At 35.5% G+C, this 20,801-nt stretch overlaps 1 protein-coding gene and 1 long non-coding RNA gene across 4 annotated transcripts in view; one reads left to right on the forward strand and one right to left on the reverse strand.

Moving 5' to 3' along the window:
• Positions 1 to 10,381: 10,381 nt before the first annotated feature.
• Positions 10,382 to 20,801, reverse strand: part of LOC149564817 (uncharacterized) — a 160,958-nt gene continuing 150,538 nt past the window's right edge. The window contains exon 4 of one of the 2 annotated variants that reach the window (XR_016361950.1): positions 10,382 to 10,703. This is a non-coding gene — a long non-coding RNA (uncharacterized LOC149564817). Of the gene's footprint in view, positions 10,704 to 11,494; positions 13,422 to 20,801 lie in introns of those variants that run through there. The other variant, XR_016361948.1, reaches the window with a different exon arrangement.
• Positions 12,360 to 17,809, forward strand: LOC149564818 (beta-fructofuranosidase, soluble isoenzyme I-like). 2 transcript variants are annotated; one of them, XM_089818396.1, is made up of 7 exons: positions 12,360 to 12,723; positions 12,935 to 12,943; positions 14,778 to 15,634; positions 16,206 to 16,367; positions 16,710 to 16,948; positions 17,083 to 17,173; positions 17,350 to 17,809. In XM_089818396.1, the coding sequence occupies exons 1-7, from the start codon at positions 12,375 to 12,377 to the stop codon at positions 17,539 to 17,541; spliced, it is 1,899 nt and encodes a 632-aa protein (XP_089674522.1). In that variant the 5' UTR covers positions 12,360 to 12,374; the 3' UTR covers positions 17,542 to 17,809. The 2 variants fall into 2 exon arrangements, with proteins under 2 accessions (XP_089674522.1, XP_089674523.1); XM_089818397.1 differs by lacking the exon at positions 12,935 to 12,943.

A 20,801-nucleotide genomic window follows, 5' to 3' on the forward strand; every position in this document is an offset into this window, starting at 1 on the left:
CTTGATCTCTCCTTTGTAGTCCCATAGCATAATACACTTTTTAATTTGATTGGATCATGGATTCTTATCCTTAATGTATGCTCTTTCTCTTTTAAGGTGACCATGTTTACTCTTGCAATAAGTTTATGAGAGTGATGTTAGTAGTTGAAATATTTTCTCTTGCAAGGTCTCTTCAAATAGTTGACTTGGAATCTTAGTAAGCTCTAGCCAATTTTTTCTTTCTTTCTATATCCTTACATATGTAAGCAAACTCAAGTGTGGAAACAATTTCCTACACTAATCTCTTAAGGAAAGTATTGTGCAAATTTTATTTAAAACACTTACAATTTCATAGTTGATATTATGTAAACAATAATATTGCAGCCAACCATGAATACATAAAACAAATAGAGAAATAATAACACATAAACACAAAGATATGCTGGTGGGGAAAAACCTTTCGGTAAAACAATTGCACCCCTCCAAAACCTACACAATGTATTATCTTCAACTCAAAGGTTACAACACACTTGCAGTGTAAGCTCTTTCAAGACATGGAAGACTTATCCAATAGCAATCAAGAATACACTACTCACACTTCTCACACCTGCTCAACTATCTACAACCCTCAAAGTGCTTATATAATGCACTTTCCTATTTTTAGGGCATCTTCCAAAGATAGCTCTTACATGTCATAATAATCCATCATAACTATTTCAATCATGATTTCCTTACACACAATTAAATATTCCAAAAATAGCTCTTACTTGTCATAGGAATCTGTCATAATTCAAGATGCTAACACATGCAAGTGGAGTGATACATCAACATGCCAAATAGACATGTGCAATCACACTTAATTACATTATTTGCTAAAAATAAATTTACAAAATAAATAATAAGAATAAGAATTATACAAGGTTGAGACACCTTATTCCTAACATTCTCCCACTTGTCAAACACCTTGTAAGAGCAATAGGAACATAACAAGAACTAACTGCTATATGTCGAAAGGCCCATAGACTCTGAACACCATTTAAACTTTTTTTGTGCCCATTGGTTTCATCAATGCATCTGTAACATTCTTTATTGTATCTACCTTCTCCAAATTTACCTTTCTATCTTCCACCATATCTCTCACAAAGTGAAACTGCACATCAATGTGCTTTGTTTTGGCATGGAAAGTTTGACTCTTTAAATGGAAAATAACACTCTGACAGTCACAACAAATAGTAATCTATCTTGCATCAACACCCATATTAGAACACAATCTCCTAAGCCAAATGGCTTCCTTACAAGCATGAGTAGTAGCCATGTACTCAACTTCTGTAGTGGACAAAGCAACCATAGGTTGTCGCTTACTCATCCAACTAATGGCACCACCAAACATAGTGAATACATAAGCACTGGTGGATCTCCTATTGTCAATATCACCTACCCAATCTGAATCCACAAACCCACAAATACAAACTAAATGCGGAGCTCCATAAGAGTTATCATGATAAAAAATGGAGTAATTTGATGCACCCCTCAAATATCTGAATACTCACTTAACTGCATACCAATGTACCCATCCAGGATTAGCCATAAATTGGCTTAGAACTCCCCCTTCTTGGGAAATGTTTGGTCTAGTACAGACCATAGCATACATAAGACTGTCAACTACACTATCATAAGGTACTCTACTCATGTCCTCCACCTCGCTAGGAGATTTTGGACAATCATCTATAGATAACTTTGCTCTCATAGAAACATGAACACACAATGGTCTATAATCTACCATGCTAAACCTTTCCAACATAGACTTCACATACTTACTCTAACTCAAGAAAAGTTTTCTATTAGATCTATCTCTTCTAATTTCTATACCCAAGATGTACCTTGCTACCCCAAGATCTTTCATCTCAAATTGTGTTGAAAACTAAGATTTAAAATCAGAAATCATACCCTTACCCTTCCCAAATAGTAACATATCATCGACATATAATGCAACTAAGAAGGCAATCATTTTCAAATCTAAAGTAAACACAATGATCTGATTTCAATCTTACAAATCTAATTGACAACACAAAGGCATCAAACTTAAGGTACCACATCCTAAGAGATTGTTTCAAACCATATAGAGACTTCTTTAATCTACAAACAAAAGATTCTTTACCTTTAATAATGTAGTGCTTAGGCTATGACATATAAATCTCTTCCTCCAAGTCATCATGAAGGAAAGTTGTCTTCACATCCATATGTTCTATCTCTAAATCATATGATGCAACAAGAGATAAAATAAATCTAATGGATGTCAACTTTGCAACAGGAGAGAATATTTCACCATAATCTATTCCCTCTACCTGTGAATACCCCTTCGCAACCAATCTAGCTTTGTACCTTTCAACATTGCCATCTGCACAGAATTTCTTCTTGAACACCCATTTGCTACCAATAGGTTTTCGTCCTTTAGGAAAAGGTACAAGGTCCCAAGTTTTTTTTTTATCCAATGAAGCCATCTCATCATCCATGGCCACAATCCAGGAACCTGCATCTTCCATATCCAAAGCATCTTTCATAGATCTAGGCTCATCAATGTAGCCAAAGCACAACTGGAATCTAACATAGAATAACCAAACCTTTTTGGATGCTTTCTTACTCTCATGGATCTCCTCAAGGGCTAAGGTTGAGGTTGTTCTTCCTCGTCTTTTGAACTATCAGAGCTACTAGAACTTTCCTCATCATTAGACCCAACATGGTCTTTATGTTTAGTCTTCTCATGGGTAGGAAGCAACTGAACAATATCTTCCTCCTTTTCTTTTCATCTGGTTGTAGCACAATAGGAGAAGATGTTAGCTCTCTAAAAATAACATTTTTTCTATATAACACCTTACTAGTCATAGGGTCCCAAAGCTTGTATCCTTTCATACCAACACCATATCTGATGAAAATACATTTGACAGCTTTGTTATCCAACTTAGATCTTTTCTCCTTTGGAACATGTGCATAAGCTTCACAACCAAAAACATGAAGATGTCTAATTGAAGGCTTTTTACTAGACCACACCTCCATGGTTGTCTTACCAACACGAGCTGATGTAGGAGACCTGTTGACCAGATAGCAAGTAGTGGCCACAACTTTAGCCCAAAACTTTTGTTCAAGACCAACTCCACTAAGCATACTCCTAGCCTTCTCCATCAATGTCCTATTCATTCTTTCTATAGCTCAATTTTTTTGTGGGGTATAAGGAGTTTTCTTATGCCTCTCGACACCTTGTTCTTTACAGAATTGTTCAAACTTTGCTGAGCAAAACTCACCACCATTGTTAGTTCTCAGACACTTAATCTTCTTACTAGTCTGATTCTTTACAAGGGCTTTAAATTCCTTGAACTGACTAAAGACTTGTGTCTTACTTTTTAGGAAATAAATCCATGTCCTTCTACTGTGATCATCTATGAAAGATACAAAAAATATAGACTTGGAGATTGAAGGAACTTTTACAGGACCAAATACATCAGAATGAATAAGATCCAAAACATCAGAAAATTTATGAGAACTAGAGTAAAATTGAACACGATTTTGTTTACCATAGACACAATGTTCACAAAAGTCAAACTCGAGATTACAATCATTTAACCCCTCAACGAGCTTCTTGTTTTTCAAGGTTCTTAGACCCTTCTCACCAATGTGACCAAATCTCATATGCCACAACATTGTCTAATTTGTAGGAAGCTTTCCTTCCAATGTGTTTGCACCCTCAGGTACACATTCTACACTACCATCGAAACCAATAACCACAATCTTCTTTATTGTTCATTCAGATGGTGGGGATGAAATGATAGCTGCTCTCTTCTATGAAACAAACAAACTATTGCACTAAGAAATGCATGCATCAAGCTGAAACAGAGTACTTGTCCTTGTACCCTTAGCAAGCACCATAGATCCTCTCATCATCTTACATCCATCTTTAGAAAAAACAACTTGCACACCTACATCATTCGACATACTTATAGATAATAGCTTTCATGCCAAACCAGGGATGTGCATTACCCTGTTGATCCCCTTTACTTGTCCATCATAGAATTTGATAGTGATCTATCCTCGTCCAACTATCTTTAGGTGAGAATCATCACCCAAGTACATGTTTCCACCATCAAAAACTTCATACTTTGAGAACTAGCTTCGATGAGAGGTCGCATGGAAAGAAGCACTCATGTCTATCAACCCCACATCATTAGATGCATGCATTGCCAAAACTGCAATGAAAGGATCACCATCTTCTTGAGATTTTTTTGAACCTAAATCTAAGGCCTTCTTCTTCTTCTTTGGCTCTTTACAGTCTTTACAGAAGTGCCTAGTCTTATCACAGTTCCAACATTTTTCCTTGGACTTTCCAGGAGTCTTTGATTTTCCACAGGATTTGGATCTACCCTTTCCAAACTTGTTGGACACATCATTTTACTTCCCTCTATCATTGGATCTACCATGAAAAACAAGAGTTTCCTTAGTCAAATATGAAGACTTTCTCCTCATCTCCTTAGATAATAGTAAAGACACCACATCATCCATTCTAAAAGTGACTAAAGTACTTCCAAGAGCCATCATAAGATGGTCCATGAATCTGGCAAGGAACATAATAGGGTCATACATCGATCCTCCTCTATCTTGACACCAGATGATGTCAACTGTGCAATTAGAAATTTAAAAGCATTTAAATGATCTATACCAAATCCTTCTTCCTCCATTCTTAGAGAATACAACTTCTTCCTCGGGAACAACTTGTTCATTAGAGATTTGGCCTGATACACAAACCCAAGCCGTGTCCACAAATAGTTTGCAATCTTCTCATCAAGAATATTCAAGAGAAATGAATTAGCTAGATAGAGTCTAATATGACCCTTAGCTATCTGATCCTTGAGATTCCAATTTTCTTGAGATATTGTTGTGGGTCTCACATCAAGTGAATTCACCTCCCACAAATCATGATCTTCAAGCAAGTCTTCCATCTTGAGTTTCCACAACTCAAAATTACTGCCAGTAAATTTTTGCACCTCCATTTTTCCATATGCTGAACTAGCCATCTCAATCTGCAAATAATATTTAAAATGCTTTACACAAAAATCCCACTCGAACTTGAGATTAGCTCAAAAAACCCTACCTAACAACTAGGATCAAAAGTTGATCAAGCTTTGATACTACTTGTAAGGAAACTTAGGTGCGGAAACAACTTCCTACACTAATCTCTTAAGGAAAGTATTGTGCAAATTCTATTTAAAATCCTTACAATTTTAAATTCGATATTATGTAAACAACAATATTGTAGCCAACCATGAATATATAAAACAAATAGAGAAATAATAACACATAAACACAAAGATATGCTGGTGGGGAGAAACTTTTTTGTAAAATAACCCCACCCCTCCAAAACCTACACAATGTATTATCTTCAACTCAAAGGTTACAACACAGTTGCAGTGCAATCTCCTTCAAGAAATGGAAGACTTATCTAGTAGCAATCAACAATACACTACTCACACTTCTCACACCTCCTCAACTATTTACAACCCTCAAAGTGCTTATATAATGCACTTTCCTATTTTTAGGGCATCTTCCAAAGATAGCTCTTACACATCTTAGGAATCTGTCATAATCTTTTCAATCATGATTTCCTTACACATAATTAAATATTCCAAAGATAGCTCTTACGCGTCATAGGAATTCGTCATAATTTAAGATGCTGACACATGCAAGTGAAGTGACACATCAACATGCCAACTAGACATGTACACTCACACTTAATTACATTATTTGCAAAAAATACATTTACAAAAAAAAAAAAAAAGAATAAGAATTATCCAAGGTTGAGACACCTTATTCCTAACAACATATAAATGTACAAATCAGGATATTTATTTTGAGGGCTCAAGTCTTTACTTTTAGAGTGGGGTTGTTGTTGTTAGAGAAAAAGGTTGATTTTAATTAAATTACCTTTTCTCTCTTCTTAAGATTTCACTTTATGCACTTTTGCATTCTCATTTAATAGTTATTTAGTAATTACTAAATGGCTTTTACCTTTTAGGTTACCCTTTGCACCTTTTAGGTTACCCTTTTCAGATTTTAATCTCCTACTATAAGGATAGATCGTTTGTAAGTATCTTGTATCTTTTCTTTATCTGAGAATACATTTACATATTTTTCAAAGCAAACCCTTGCCTCCTCTTGTCTTTTTCTTCTTTGTGATAGGTTTTCTACATGTAAGTATTCGAGGGTTTCATGGATTTGTTTTGCGTATTACTCAAATCCTTAAGTTATTGCACCAAAATACCAATCTATCAATGCACAATGCAACCATTCAACTTATAGTACATAGAAGGTGGTTAAGCCCTTGTCACCAATCCTAAGGGGAGCACCAAACATTTTGCCAATAATCTCCCCTTTAGTGTTAACCAATGGTCTGAGCATTCAAACCTGTGACCAATCTCTGATACCACTTGTTAGAGTGGAGTTGTCATTGCACCAAAAGATTGATCTATCAATTCCTAGTGCAAACACTCACCTTATAGTACATAGGAGGTTGTTAATCCCTTGTCACAAATCCCTAAGGGAGCAATTAACATTTTCCCAATCTTTACAACTAGCGATGTTTTATCTCCTTGATGTTTGCCAATGATTCTCATCTCTCTCTCTACTACTTTACCATGAGCATGAGATAGATTCATACTCCCACTAAAATAATACATGGATAAGGTTGCCTAAGTTTGTCTTGTTTTAGGTATTTACATTTTAGTGGGCTTTAAGAATGTATGTGCTTATCTTTTAGATCATTAATTAGGATCAACCTTGCAAAATATGAATCCCAACATGTGTTTAAAAGAAAACCTCATCCTCAATTTTTCACACTTGAAATTCATGATCAAGAGACATCCACATGTAAGCTATCATGTGGAATTCTCATAGTTAGAAGTTGTAGGTGTCAAGAGTACCAAATCTAGAATCATATCTCATTTTAGAAGCATTGTTAGAGTAAAAACCATATACAAAGTTCACTTTTCCCCTCCTTGCTCCAAGGTGAGTTCATTCCTCCTATTTTCATTTTGCAATTACCTTTATGTATCAAATATACATTTCTTTTATTATTTACACATCTATATAATCACATTTTTTCAATAAGGAATCCCAAATTCCCCTTTTACCTAGATCTTACATTAACACCCTTTATCTTAGATTTGGGTTGTGCTAGTTAGATTTTTTGAAGGTTGGGTTTGTATTCTAATGTAAAACATGATTTGGTGAGTGATCTACATCCTAGCATTTTTCACCATTTTCTATTGTATAATTATTTAAGTTTTATTGATAATTTGTTTCCCTTAATGTAAGGTTTACTTATATTTTTTTGCATTCTATTTACTTGTTTGTTGAAATAAATAAAATACAATTCTTGAAATTGATAAAATTTTATAATGCAAATATATTGCATGTCATTACTATGTTTTTTATTAAGAAAATAGGTTTTGAAGGGTCTCTAGAACCCTATACCTTCCTCTTCAATGCTAGTTTCCATGTCACCACCCTCCTCATCATACTCATTAAAGGATATGACAACTTGTTTCATAGACACAAGGGGATCTTAGATGCTTTATAGCCTATCTACTCTTCTTCTTCTTCCTATCAATTGCTTTCCTAAGCTTCTTCCTACTGGACTCGACCTCCTCAATATCAGTCTCTATTCCATCATTGTCCTCAAAGTAATTATCAGCAAAATCCACAGCCTTCTTAACCTGCTTTTTGGCTAGATATATATTTTTCCTAGTAGGGGTCTTCACAAGAGCCTTAGAAATAGAACCCTTCCCCTTATCTTTATTTTTAGGCCCTTCCTCATCCTCCTCCAAGTGAATGGGCTCACTGTCTTCAGTGTCATAAAAGTCTTGAGAGTCCTCTAAAATCTCCTCAACTTTATACACCTCCCCCTTCACCTCAAGAAATTTACCAATAGAGTGAGATTTAATTTACTCATATATGAGCAACATTAGACCGTCATGAATTTGGGGGTTGGTAAAAAATGTCTCCCTTAGGCCATTAACACTAGCATTCATAGATGAGTAAAGATAAAAGGGAATGGGAACCTTAATGCCATGCTTGAAATGGTTTAGAATGCAAAATGGTGTGAACAAACCCTAGAAAATCTTCTATACAAAATAACATAGTAAACAATTGCATGTAACACAAACCTCTAGAGCTTCTTAATACATTTAGGCTAGTAATAGGTTTTACCTTCTTGTCTAACAAGGGCCTCACTCTCACCTGGCTCTTTAGGAAACTCCTCGATAGCCACATCCAAAATTTTTGGTCTCTATAGAATTTTCTGCCTACTATCAGAATACTACTCACTTTGGAAATGAGTTCCTTAGTGATGGTGAAGTTCCAATCACCAACATTCAAAGTTCCCTCATTCCACTTCCTCAGGAAAAGCTAGGTGAATTGTGGATTCCCATCATGGAGACTCCATGAATGTAGTCAAGCCCCCTCTCCCTAGAATCTCCCAAACCTTCGTCCTCCATCTCCATTTATCACAATTTGAAGGTTCTTGTCTGCTATGTTGACCCCCCATGATCTTCTTCTTACAATTGCTAAATAGAGAACTAAACTAGGCAAGACTAACAGTGACAAGCAAAGACAGAATGGAATGAGAAGGAAAGGTTCCCAAAAGCACCTAGAAAGCATGCGAAAGAACAAAAGTATAATTAAAAATGTCATCCCTTTGCCCATTCCTACTTCTCGAAATCAACAATCAGTCACTTCTAATTACTTCCATTTCCTTTTATAATTGCTCCTCCTTTCCCATTAATAATATTGCAATCAATGCATGAAATGACATTGCTAAGAAAACACATACTTCCTTGTCATGTCATCCTTTAGTCACACCCCACCACTATGACGTTGGCAACATAATCAACAACTATATTTGATTCGCGGTAAACATGTCATTACTATGTTATTACAAATATCATAGAGATATTGTGAAGATAGAACAATTATATTATGAATTAATAAAATTTTTGTATTTTCAAATTGTCACATGGAGTTAGCAAATCACATTTTGAAAACATGTGCGTCAACTAAAATATTTACTATAATAATATTAATGTGATAGTATTTTCGTTAGGGCCACAATTTTGGATTTATTGATATTACTATGTTATTATGTATACAACATAAATATTATGAAGACATATGTTTACATTATCAATTTAGAAAAAAAAAATTATATTTTAAATTTTCCACATCAAACTCATTCTTCAAATCTTTAGTTTAGTGTAGAAAATTAGATCTAAAAGTATGTAGATATCCATTAAAGCATTTTAGTGTAATGGTATAAATATGCCATTCTGCCACTCAGAGTCACTGTCATTTTCATGTTGGACAACATTAATTGGGATCAAGCCTTCAATTATAGGATTGATGATGTCAAACCAATATAGCCTTTGATAGGTGCATTAACATAGATACTAGGTGCTTGAGTATTCACTAATTTTTAGATAATTTTTGCAATTTTTTTGGCTCTATGTGGGAATTTGTTCATTGACAACTTTCATTCATGAAGCTGATAGCTTCCTGATTCTTTTTCTCATAGTACTTGAGCTATTTTAAATTACCACTTGCATATTTTGTATGTTGTGGAATGGAGAATATTTTTCATATCATAGGTGGGTTGATATCTACTACCATGCCACTAGTGGATTTGTTATCTTTCTTTCATTTTCACAATATAATTGTGCACACTATAAAACTAACTCTACTAACTGTAAAGAGATAAAAAAGACAGCTACTCCAAGTAAGCTTGAGACAACCATTGTGTCATATTGAATTGATCTTCCTCCCCCATTTTCATTTTGTCAACAATTTTATATATATCAATCTAACCTATGGCTATGTCCCCTATTTTAGAATACAATGAATCAAACCTAGATTTAAAAATTCACCTCATAAATTTATACTTCATTACAATTCAATTCTTACTTCTTCCTAAAAAATAAAAGAAATGTTCAAGCTTAATTAACCAAAAAAAACTATAATGACAAACTCTCTTTAAGACAACCATTTTCTTTTTATACATATATTGAAACGATGTTATTAAATTTGAGAATAAATGAAGACATTGAAAGTGACATTGAAACGTGGGAGATTAAAAATAAACTAGATCATTTTACTAATAAGAATGGTGAAATTCAACATCATATATCAACAATACATTCCAAGAAAATATGAAAAAATTGACATATTATTCTATGAATTTTCATTATAAAAGCATTCTCACAAAAATGTGCTAAATATACCAACTAAAACATCTTTAATAGTTTTAATTCTAAGATGTCATATGCCTTGCAAACTTCAAAACATCTAATTACATTTTGTACAAAAGTTATGCTTCAAAAAAGTTGTTTTCTTTATAAATTATTTTGGACCAAATAACTATATTCTGATTTTGACTAAAAATTGTAAAAAAACAATAATTTGAAGGAGTTTACATCCAAATTTTAGAAATTATTTTGAAGTAAACAACCACATTTTGTTTTTGAATGGAGATTGTTAAAAATAATATTTTAAACAAGTTTGTTAGTAAATAATTTTTTTTATAATAAAGTAGGCAAGAGTTTATAACACAAGAGTAAGTTGTGAGACTCTCATTTGGGTTAGAGGTATTTCATTTGGATTCAGTGTCTTATTATCCACCACCCTTAAATCTACAATTTCAAAATTATTTTGAATTAAACAACCACATTTGACCTTTGAATGGAAAGTGTAAAAAACAATAACTTGAACAAGCTTACATATAAATTAAAAATAATATTAGAGTAGACAACCACATTTTTCATTCAAATGAAAATTGTAAAAATAATGATTTGAACAAGTATACATCTAAATTAAAAATGATCTTGAACTAGATAATCACATTTCACTTGAAATGATAATATATTAAATATTTTATTCCTATTAAAAATTTATTCAATTTATTTATTCACATTTCAAGTCATTTATTTTCTTAAAAAGTTGAGCATTAAGTATTAGTCAAAATAAGCCAAACAATAACATAAGACCATGATATAAACATCCTACTTTTGAATAAATCTTATAAAAAACAATAATTTGAAAAATTACACATTTAAAATAAAAATTGTTTTCAACTAAACAACCACATTTCACTTTTAAATGAAATTTAGAAACCAATAATTTGAAACAAATCTATATCTAAATTAGAAATCATTCCAAACTAAACAAGTACAATTTAGTTTTGAACGGAAATTGGAAAAAACAACATTCTAACAAACTTATCTATAATAAAAATCATCTTAAACTTAATAACTACCTGATAACAATATATCATAATGAATTAACCACCTTTCAACTTTAAAACTCCTTAAAAAAAAAAAAAACCCTTGCAAAAAAACATTCAAAAAGCTTAACTATTTTTTGAATTCCAAAATGCTTCATTTCACCGGATAAATTCATTCAAATTCATTAGCACGAAAAGCAATAAAAGCAGTAAAAGCAATAAATTTGCGCTGCGTAAAACGTTAGGGATTCAAAATTCAGTAAACCATTTGCCTGGGTAATCGTTATATCCGGGTTCCACGTGCCAATAAGTGATTGGCCATTTAAAAATGTCAAAGCATTCATTGCGACTTTACGTTAAATATTAATAAGCTTTTCAAAAAGACACCGAAAACAGCGCTTAACACGTCATCATGGACCCCTCCAAAACATTCCGGTTCTATTGGATCTTGCAATCTAGTTGGCAGCATATCATTGGCTAACTTCCCACCAAAAGTTTTGACCGCAAATAATTTTAATTTGACCACAAATTATTTCCTTCAATCTGGATTTTCGAGATGAATTAAAACAAAATAATGCCAGCTGTTAATCGTGTCAGAGACATGTGGGTGGGTCCCTTCGCCATTCACTTTCCATATTACGTGAAGGCCATACTTCCTATCAGGTACAGGGTTCGAATCGCAGAGAGCATGCACCACATGTTTTTACAAGCAGTGCAAGTGATTTAGACATTAAACAATTAGTCCGGGGTTAGTAGTGTAATCGGAGCTTATGGCTTCTTCTAACGGGCGGGATTTTTTTTCAATAACCAACTAATTGTTGTTCTGGGTCTCTTGTCGGAAAGTTTATGCTTTTCTGAGGATCAAAGCCACCAGTGAGTCCTTAACCTTTTTTAAGGACTCTGGTGGAGATTATTCTGAGTATTGAATTTTGGGAGTTTTTGTTTTTATTTGAATTTTGTAGGGATTAGAGTCCACAATCACATTGTTGCGGCCAGCGGTAGAAACAGTAAGATGTTGAGGGGTAGGTGATGGGTATAAATAAAGGGTTTTAACACACTGAAACTTGAATGAGCGAAAACAATGGGGAAGGTGAGTTTGGAGGATGGAGCTGGGCCTTATTTGGGTCTCTTGAACAATGAAGATAGCAGAAAGAAATCAAAGAGGACTCATATCTCTTTGTTTCTCCTGTCTATTGTGTTAATTGCTGCATGTGTGGCTATATTAACCAGAGAAACAGGGTTAGAACAGAAAAACGATGAACAAGAACAGGAGCATGTAGTGTATACTATTTCAAGGGGACCTGCTAATGGAGTCTCAGAAAAGAGTGTAGGAATTGCCTTCTCATCTTCCCCATTCCCGTGGACGAATGCAGAGCTCAGATGGCAGAGGACTGGATTCCATTTCCAACCGCAGAAGAATTGGATGAACGGTATTCAACCTCCTCCCTTCTCGCTTGTTTGTACCTTACGTGTTGAGGTCTTTGCTTTTTTTAACAGAGTGAGCAACAAGAATATTAGGCTTTCTCGCCGGACCCGCATGCTTTTTAAGGGTTGAATGGATTATTCATGTTTAAATTGGGCTGATTTGTTGATTTTTTTTGTGGGTGCGCGCTGGACGCTATGGATGGATTCTTGATGCAGATCCGGACGGTAAGATTGTTCAAATCCATTACCTATTTTGAATTGGGTATCTTCGATATGTTAGGAACGAATTGTTAAATTCTTTTGCCCATTTTGAATTTGGGTTTCCGTAATATGGGAGTTCTGAATTGTTCAAATCTTTTGCCCAATTTGAATTTGGATATCCGTCATATATGCTAGCTCTGGATTGATCAAAATTCAGACCCATTATATGCGCGAGAGCCTAGAAACTTGGAATTGAAGTGTCTTATGTTTATTGTGTATTTTAGCGCTATTGCAGAATATGTCTCAGTAATTATTTGTCTTATTTCAGCAGTAAATTGTGGCTTTACCCTATAGCGACTCCCAAAGAAAAATTATTTTTCTCTGCCCTTGATCCTTTATTCTTAAAGACAAAGGATTTTGGTCTGTCCTTTATTCTTCTTTGGTATTTTTGGAATTGTAGTCTGAAGCACTCTTTGATTTGGTTTGCCCCTGCTATTTCCACCTGCCAAATACAGAAATTCTACAAAGAATAAGAAAAACAGCTAGATTTGATCTGTACTATTGAAAAATTATGAAGTTATTAGTCCAATAATATTGAAGGTGGTAGTTGAGATTAGATTTGAAACGTATACTTGTACATCCAGCTAGAAAAAATAAAAGAACACCAATCCAGCAAGAAAAATCGAAGGTAAATTATTTGCGTGAAATTGGTTCTTTTCAGTCTATTAGCAAGAATCAAACATGGAGAACATTTTTTTGGATTTATGATGGCTACTTCATTGCGGACTTGGTTTCCTCTTCCATTTAAGTCTTGAATCCAGCAAGCTGTACAGTAGGAATGAAGGAGGATTAGCCTAAAGGGACATAGCACATCTTTCGAGGGTTAAGGTGAATCTAACGAGAGTCCCACGTGTTTATTGCATCATATCTTAATTCTCAACAGAAAATCCGCTTTCATTTAATTTTAGAACAATTGAACAGTGTTTACTTGATCCATTCCATCATCAATTTCAGGAATTTAATATCTCAACGGACGAACCCTCTTGAACATGAATGAACTTTATTTGCTGTACTATTTCAATAGCCATTTTGAAAAGTTTGCTTACGCACAAATAAATCCATCCTCTCTCTCTTTCAAATGTATCAATTCATACATTTGCTATTCTCCCACCAAATGTAGCTCCTGACTGAACTGTATGGCGTTTTCTTGTTCCAATGTTATAATCGTTTCAGAATTCAGCATCTCAATAGACAGATACAAATACTCATTTTGTTTCCTTATTCTGTAATGGAATACTGCCCAAATTATACAACTCCTTGCTCTTGATGAAATGTTGAAGCTCCAAATATTAGCTTTTGAATTGAACAGAACAGTTATTTCTTGATCTATTGTTGTACCCATCTGCATCTTAATAGACAAATCTCATTTTGATAAGTAGGAGATATTTTCCACAAGTCAAATTGTGATTATCAGGTTTTGACTGTAGTTTTAAGTCAAACTCATTAATCTATGTTTCATGAGCAGTGATTCACACGAATCCATCTCTCATAGAATAAATGGAACACTTAGCACTCATTGGATCTAGGTGATGCTCACAGAGGTGAAGCACCAGGACTTTCCGAGAGGTCACCCATCCCAGTACTACTACATTTATTCTCATAAGAAATAGATTCATGTCAATCACTCATGAAACATGAGTCAATAAGTTTGACTCAAAAATACAGAGTTAAATCCTGATAGCAATATCACAAATCTCATTTTTTTCTGTTTCAAATATGTTACTTTACGTAATTGGCATTCCACTCAATACTAGACCTCCGTTTTGAACCAAATTGTGCTCCTGTTGTTGTGTTTCAGGGCCACTCGTTTATAAGGGATGGTATCACTTGTTCTATCAGTATAATCCAGACTCGGCAATATGGGGGAACATAACATGGGGGCATGCGATCTCCAGAGACCTGGTTCACTGGTATTATCTGGAGTTGGCCATGGTTCCAGATCAGTGGTATGACATTAATGGGGTCTGGACGGGCTCCGCTACGTTTTTGCAGGATGGTAGGCTTGCTATGCTTTACACTGGATCCACCAATGAGTCTGTTCAGGTCCAGAATCTGGCCTTTCCAGCGGACCCGGAGGACCCTCTCCTCCAAAACTGGACTAAATCGGAGGCCAATCCAGTCTTGGTTCCACCGCAGGGGATTGGTCTGACTGATTTTAGGGATCCCACCACGGGCTGGTTATCAGAAGATGGTGTTTGGAGGATTATCATAGGATCCAAGCTGAACAAAACAGGCATTGCCATTATTTTTAAGACTGAGGATTTTGTGCAATATGAGGAGGAGGGAATTCTGCACCAGGTGTCTGGAACTGGTATGTGGGAATGTGTGGATTTCTATCCAGTAAACGCATCCGGAACAGCAGCGGGTTTAGACACCTCTGTAACTGGGCCGGGTGTTAAACATGTGTTGAAGGCAAGTTTCGATGATGACAAGCATGATTATTATGCCGTTGGAACATATAATGTGGCCAATCAAACTTTTGTTCCCGATGATCCAGAGATGGATGTAGGGACTGGGCTTAGGTTGGATTATGGTAAGTATTATGCCTCCAAGACCTTTTATGATCCAGTACGCCAGCGAAGAATTCTATGGGGATGGGTGGGAGAGACCGACAGCGAGCAGGATGATCTGTTGAAGGGATGGGCTTCACTTCAGGTTTTTAATTTTCTCCATTCATCTCTTATTTTGGGTTTCCTCTACTAAATTACTGTAATTTTTCCATTACTAAGATACACACTTCACAATCATTTTCAGTGTAACATATTACAGTGCAATAGTCATGTGCAGTGACAATACAAAATCACCAATAGAAGAAGCCTATAACTGGATCCCCATATTAGATTACAAGCAACAAAAAGTGTTGATAAATATGAAAATTGTCTGTAAAATGTACTGGTGGCTGTTTTAACATTCCTGTTCAGTTTTGTGCAAACATTGTGAAATACAGTTTTGTGAACAACATTGTGAAATTTATATAGAATTGTTTAGGCGGAAACATTTTTGTACAAATAACAAGGATGGAAAATGAAATAGTAAATACATTCTAACCCAAGTGATCTTTAGGTTCTCTAGAAACTGGGAGTAGAGAATAGACTTTCAAATAGAAGCTATCACTAAAACAGTATTTCAAATCCATATTTTAACCCAAATTATATGGTCTTGTGTTATCTACCTTTCTTTTGAATTAAGTTGACGACAACTGTCTTTGTTTGGATTTGCCTTGCAGACGGTTCCAAGAAGTGTCTGGTTTGATGCGAAGACGAAGGCCAACATCATTCAGTGGCCAGTTGAAGAAATCAGCGACCTTCGTTCAGATGAGCATAAGCTGGAGAATGTTGTGCTCTCACCAGAATCTGTGATAGAGGTCAATACACCCGAATCATCCCAGGTAATGAAATGGGAAATTCACATCTTCGATGTATAATACGGGAGCAGCTAAACCATTTAACTTGTAAATTTACATTGTAAATCTTATATTTATGCTTCTGGATCTCTTATTCTGACATAAATATAAGATTACAGATCCGAACAATCTCATTTCGAAGCATAAATATAAAATTATAGATTGTGAAAATCTAATTGTAAATCTCCCTAAGGGACCATACATGTGTGGGTTTTCTGCGAGGCACTTGACTTTTATTTATTGTATCACCTCTGTAGCAGAGGCTCTAAGCTTGTTCACATAGAAACTGACTTACTTTACTGGTCTCAATACTGTGGCATGTTATAGTTGGACATCGAGCTTGTTCTTGAATTCCCATCTGAAGCCACTCTCGGAAGTTTAACGGAAGCAGATGTAACGTACAACTGCAGCACCAGTGAGGGGGCGGCAGGCAGGGGTGCTCTAGGTCCTTTCGGGCTTCTTGTTCTGGCTGACCAGAACAGAAGGGAACAAACAGCTGCTTATTTTTACATTACCAAAGCATCTGATGGGGAGGTCAAGACGTTTTTCTGCCATGATGAGATCAGGTGAGCATTGCCAAATAGGTAGAGGTTCAAAGTTCAAACCCCAATACAGGTTATAGCGGCAAGTTAAAAAGAGGACAGAAGCATTAAAATCGAAAACATTTTTTCACCTGACTTTGTGTTTATGTCGAATGCAGGTCATCACTTGCATCTGATCTTATTTTGAGAAATCATGGAAGCTATGTACCCGTCCTAGTAGACGAAAGAACAATCTCTGTCCGAGTGCTGGTAGGTTCAGATTTTCAAAATAAGCTATTTAAAAGTAATCTTAATTTCATAAGTAACTTCATCTTACGAAGATGAGCCGGTTTTCAAAAACTTGAGATTTTTCAGCTTACCAGACTTCAACAAATTTCTCCATATCATACAAAACACGACTTACAAATTTTTCAATTCTGGTCCAGGTTGATCACTCAATTGTTGAAAGCTTTGCCCAAGGTGGAAGGACTTGCATTACATCGAGGGTGTATCCAACTGTGGCAATTGATGGTTCTGCTAAGCTTTTCTTGTTCAACAATGCCACTACAACTGTCACAGTAAAGAGCCTCAATGTGTGGCAGATGCAGTCAGTGACCATCCGTCCTTACGCAGCGTAGATTCCCTCAGATATGTTTAGAGAAAAATATTCCGGCTGTTCTATCAAACCTAGTTGATGGGTACGTCATACATACAAGAAATTTCTTGCATGTGAGCTCTGGATGCAAATATTTGGGCATTGTAAAGCGTGTACTATGTTTTTGTGTAATATGTATCCTTCTCTCTATTGTGCCTAGGCTTGGACTGATAGCTTTCAGACCTAACATAATCGAATATGTACTCTTCTGATTTCTACGTAATATGATGAGGTTATTTTTCTTGCGCTAATAGCTTTCATACCTGACTTTAGAGATGTGCACACTTTGATTTCTATGTAAGATAATGGATATTGTTTGTCGAATACAAGATACAAGATACCTTTTCTTTTCAACATGGATCTTCTTTTCCCTTTTAAGGATAATGTTTCTACTGGAAACAAAGTATTAATGGAAGATCACAATCTTTATCCTCTCTTCTAGCCATAACCCTACAAATAACAAGAGCTTCATCAAGTTAACATGGTCAATATTCATCACCATCTTACTTAGTCTCTTAGGATTATTAAGGTTGTTCTCAAATAACTATTAAGAGAAAATCTCCTAGTCCTATGGATTATCTTGTGATGTCTCACACCTACCGATCAAGGCATAATCTTCAGTGCACTACTCTTCCACCTTCCCAACCCGTTCTTCCTCCTCCACCTCATCTTTCTCAAAATCTTGGTTGGATTATGATTTGCTATTGTAATTATAGAATACCCTCACCAAGATTTCTCTTTGGGAACTTCTTCAAACATCTCTTACATACCATGAAGCCTTGAAAAAAGCTTTATCCAATCTATCAATTCCACTTCCTAATCAAGATAACATCAATGACCTTTTACAATGCATGCCTACTACCCCTATCCTACACTCATGATGATTTTCCTCCTAGAGAGATTCAAGATTGTTACAATGCACTTATAGTTGCTATATATATTAATAAAAATAACATACATTGAACTTTGATTGATAATGGATCTAGTTCGAATATTTGTAATATGGATATGTTAAAGGTTATGAATGTTGATATTTATACTATTCAACTAGATGCATTCCTCTTCAAGGATTTGATAACATTGCTAAGGAAACTTTGGGTATTATTGTAAGGAAACTTGACAACAAAGAATATAACTGTTTTCACATAACCCATAATAAATTTGAAATAAACACAGAATTAAAATCCACATGCAAGAGAATAGACAACATACCCACAAAATTGTGACACAAGATATACCTTGGGAAACCCTCATTGAGGGAAAAACCCAACCTCCAAAAGCATCCATCACCATGTATTATTCAGCAAAAATATCATTGCCATACAACCATGGAAGCTTTCATGGCCATAGCCACAACCGAGCAAACTATGTGAACAGGCATGAATCCACACATCCCATGCCATGTTTTCAACCTTCACAAATGCTCCCTTGGCTAACCTGTCAAGCCTTGTTCCGCTCGACTCTTTCCTTTTGTCTTCTCCTTGTCACTCTTTTTCTCTCTACAACAATTACCCTTGTGGCTGCTTATATAGTAACAAGTCCCACAAAACCACCAAGTGGTATTACATAAACCATGTGCTAAAACCATTTGCTACCTAACCCACTGACCCCACATTTAATATTGGGCATTTAATTCTTTTCCCCAATATTAAATAATTACATGAAATATTTTCACAATGTTACAATACAACTCATCAAGAATATTCTATGAGAATCTTTACATGTTGCACGTCCATCTAGGTACAACATTACATAATAAAATAAAATAATAAAATAACAATATTATGCAATGTGTGCAACACCCATTATCTCAACAATCTCCCACTTGTTGTATACATTGCATAGGGTCAATCCGTAGCCACACAAAAAAAATGAACAAGGGAACAATCCCTCCTAGCACATCCACCATCATGGATCAAAATACACCAAGTGCTCCATCTTGGTACCCGCAACAAAATCAAAGTATCTAGCATCTCGAACATGAATGATCTCACCTCCTATTATGCCACTCCCACTGGACATACATAGAAGCCATCCAAAGAGAAAGCCACCCAACCTGTCACATTAGAAGATCATAAAATCCTGTACCAATTGAAATTCCAAGCACAAAAAACCTGATCCAAAGGTAATCAAATGTATCCGTAGTTGTCAAAATATATCCATAGCTGAAATAGCACCCACAGCAAGTGCCAAACCCATCCAACTATCCATACCTCCAAAAGGTATAACAAGTGAATCTTATATCACCGACATATCCAATCTATAACCTGCAATCACAAGCCTCAAGAGCAATACCTACCACATATATACCAAGAAGCTCCCACTGCAAAAGATAATGTCAAATCTATAACCAATCCACTCACAACATCTCAAAGAAGTGAATCCATGTAGTATCAAGGACATCCGCAATACATAATCCAATATCCTGCAAGAAAAAACTCTCATAACAAGTCTCCAATGCTCTCCCAAGTTCTCCACAACCAACAGAAGAAAGAGATAAAGGAATAACCATGTCATCTCTCACATGACATACATGAGCACAAACCAGTGATCACAATCTCTAACCAATCTCAAATCCAATGTAAGCAAAACTGAACAACCAAGACCAGAGAAACCATGCAAATCATAACCTGTATCATGTCCTTCTACACACACCTCTAGATGTAAACTGTGCAAGTATGATCTCCTTCATAAAACCCCAACAAGAAGCCTCAACAACACCCAAACCATACCATATAACTAATCATGGATGTAAGCCTCTCACAAGAAGATCAAACTCAATAAACCCATTCCTAAACCAAGGAATAACCATTCCTAATCCAAGGAATATGCCCAAATATAAAACCATCTCCCAAACTCAACCAGCATAACAACATATGCACATGGAGATAACCAATGCTAAACCATCTCTCAAATGAACCCTCCAGAACTAACTCATGTACCATAGCTCAAGATCCATATCCATGAAAGACAAACATAAATATAATGCAACTGAGAGAAACAATGGGTTATACCTCTCAAGTAGCAAACCGCCGAGTAGACCAAGAGTGGGGAATGAGAATGCTCATCAAGATACCCAAGTCTCCAACCAAGACTCATCTAAGAACAATCTCCTCTCAAGTCCATATCAGGTGACTGCCCCTCGGACTTCCTGCTGAAACCATCAACTGTCCCAACAAATACTTCTCTAATCCAAGAGAATTCAGCATCACCACCATCTCTAAGTATCCATGAGCACCTGTA

Source organism: Cupressus sempervirens, chromosome 3, assembly GCF_028749045.1.
Source record: "Cupressus sempervirens isolate cs-2001-9-10 chromosome 3, ASM2874904v1, whole genome shotgun sequence".
Classification (NCBI taxonomy): Eukaryota; Viridiplantae; Streptophyta; class Pinopsida; order Cupressales; family Cupressaceae; genus Cupressus; species Cupressus sempervirens.

Excerpts from the sequence above, each read along its gene's own strand:
- LOC149564818 (XM_089818396.1), top strand. The coding sequence starts at position 12,375 with ATGGGGAAGGTGAGTTTGGAGGATGGAGCTGGGCCTTATTTGGGTCTC. Across the intron at positions 15,635-16,205 it reads AGGGATGGGCTTCACTTCAG|ACGGTTCCAAGAAGTGTCTG; the intron begins GTTTTTAATTTT and ends TTTGCCTTGCAG. Across the intron at positions 16,368-16,709 it reads ATACACCCGAATCATCCCAG|TTGGACATCGAGCTTGTTCT; the intron begins GTAATGAAATGG and ends GGCATGTTATAG.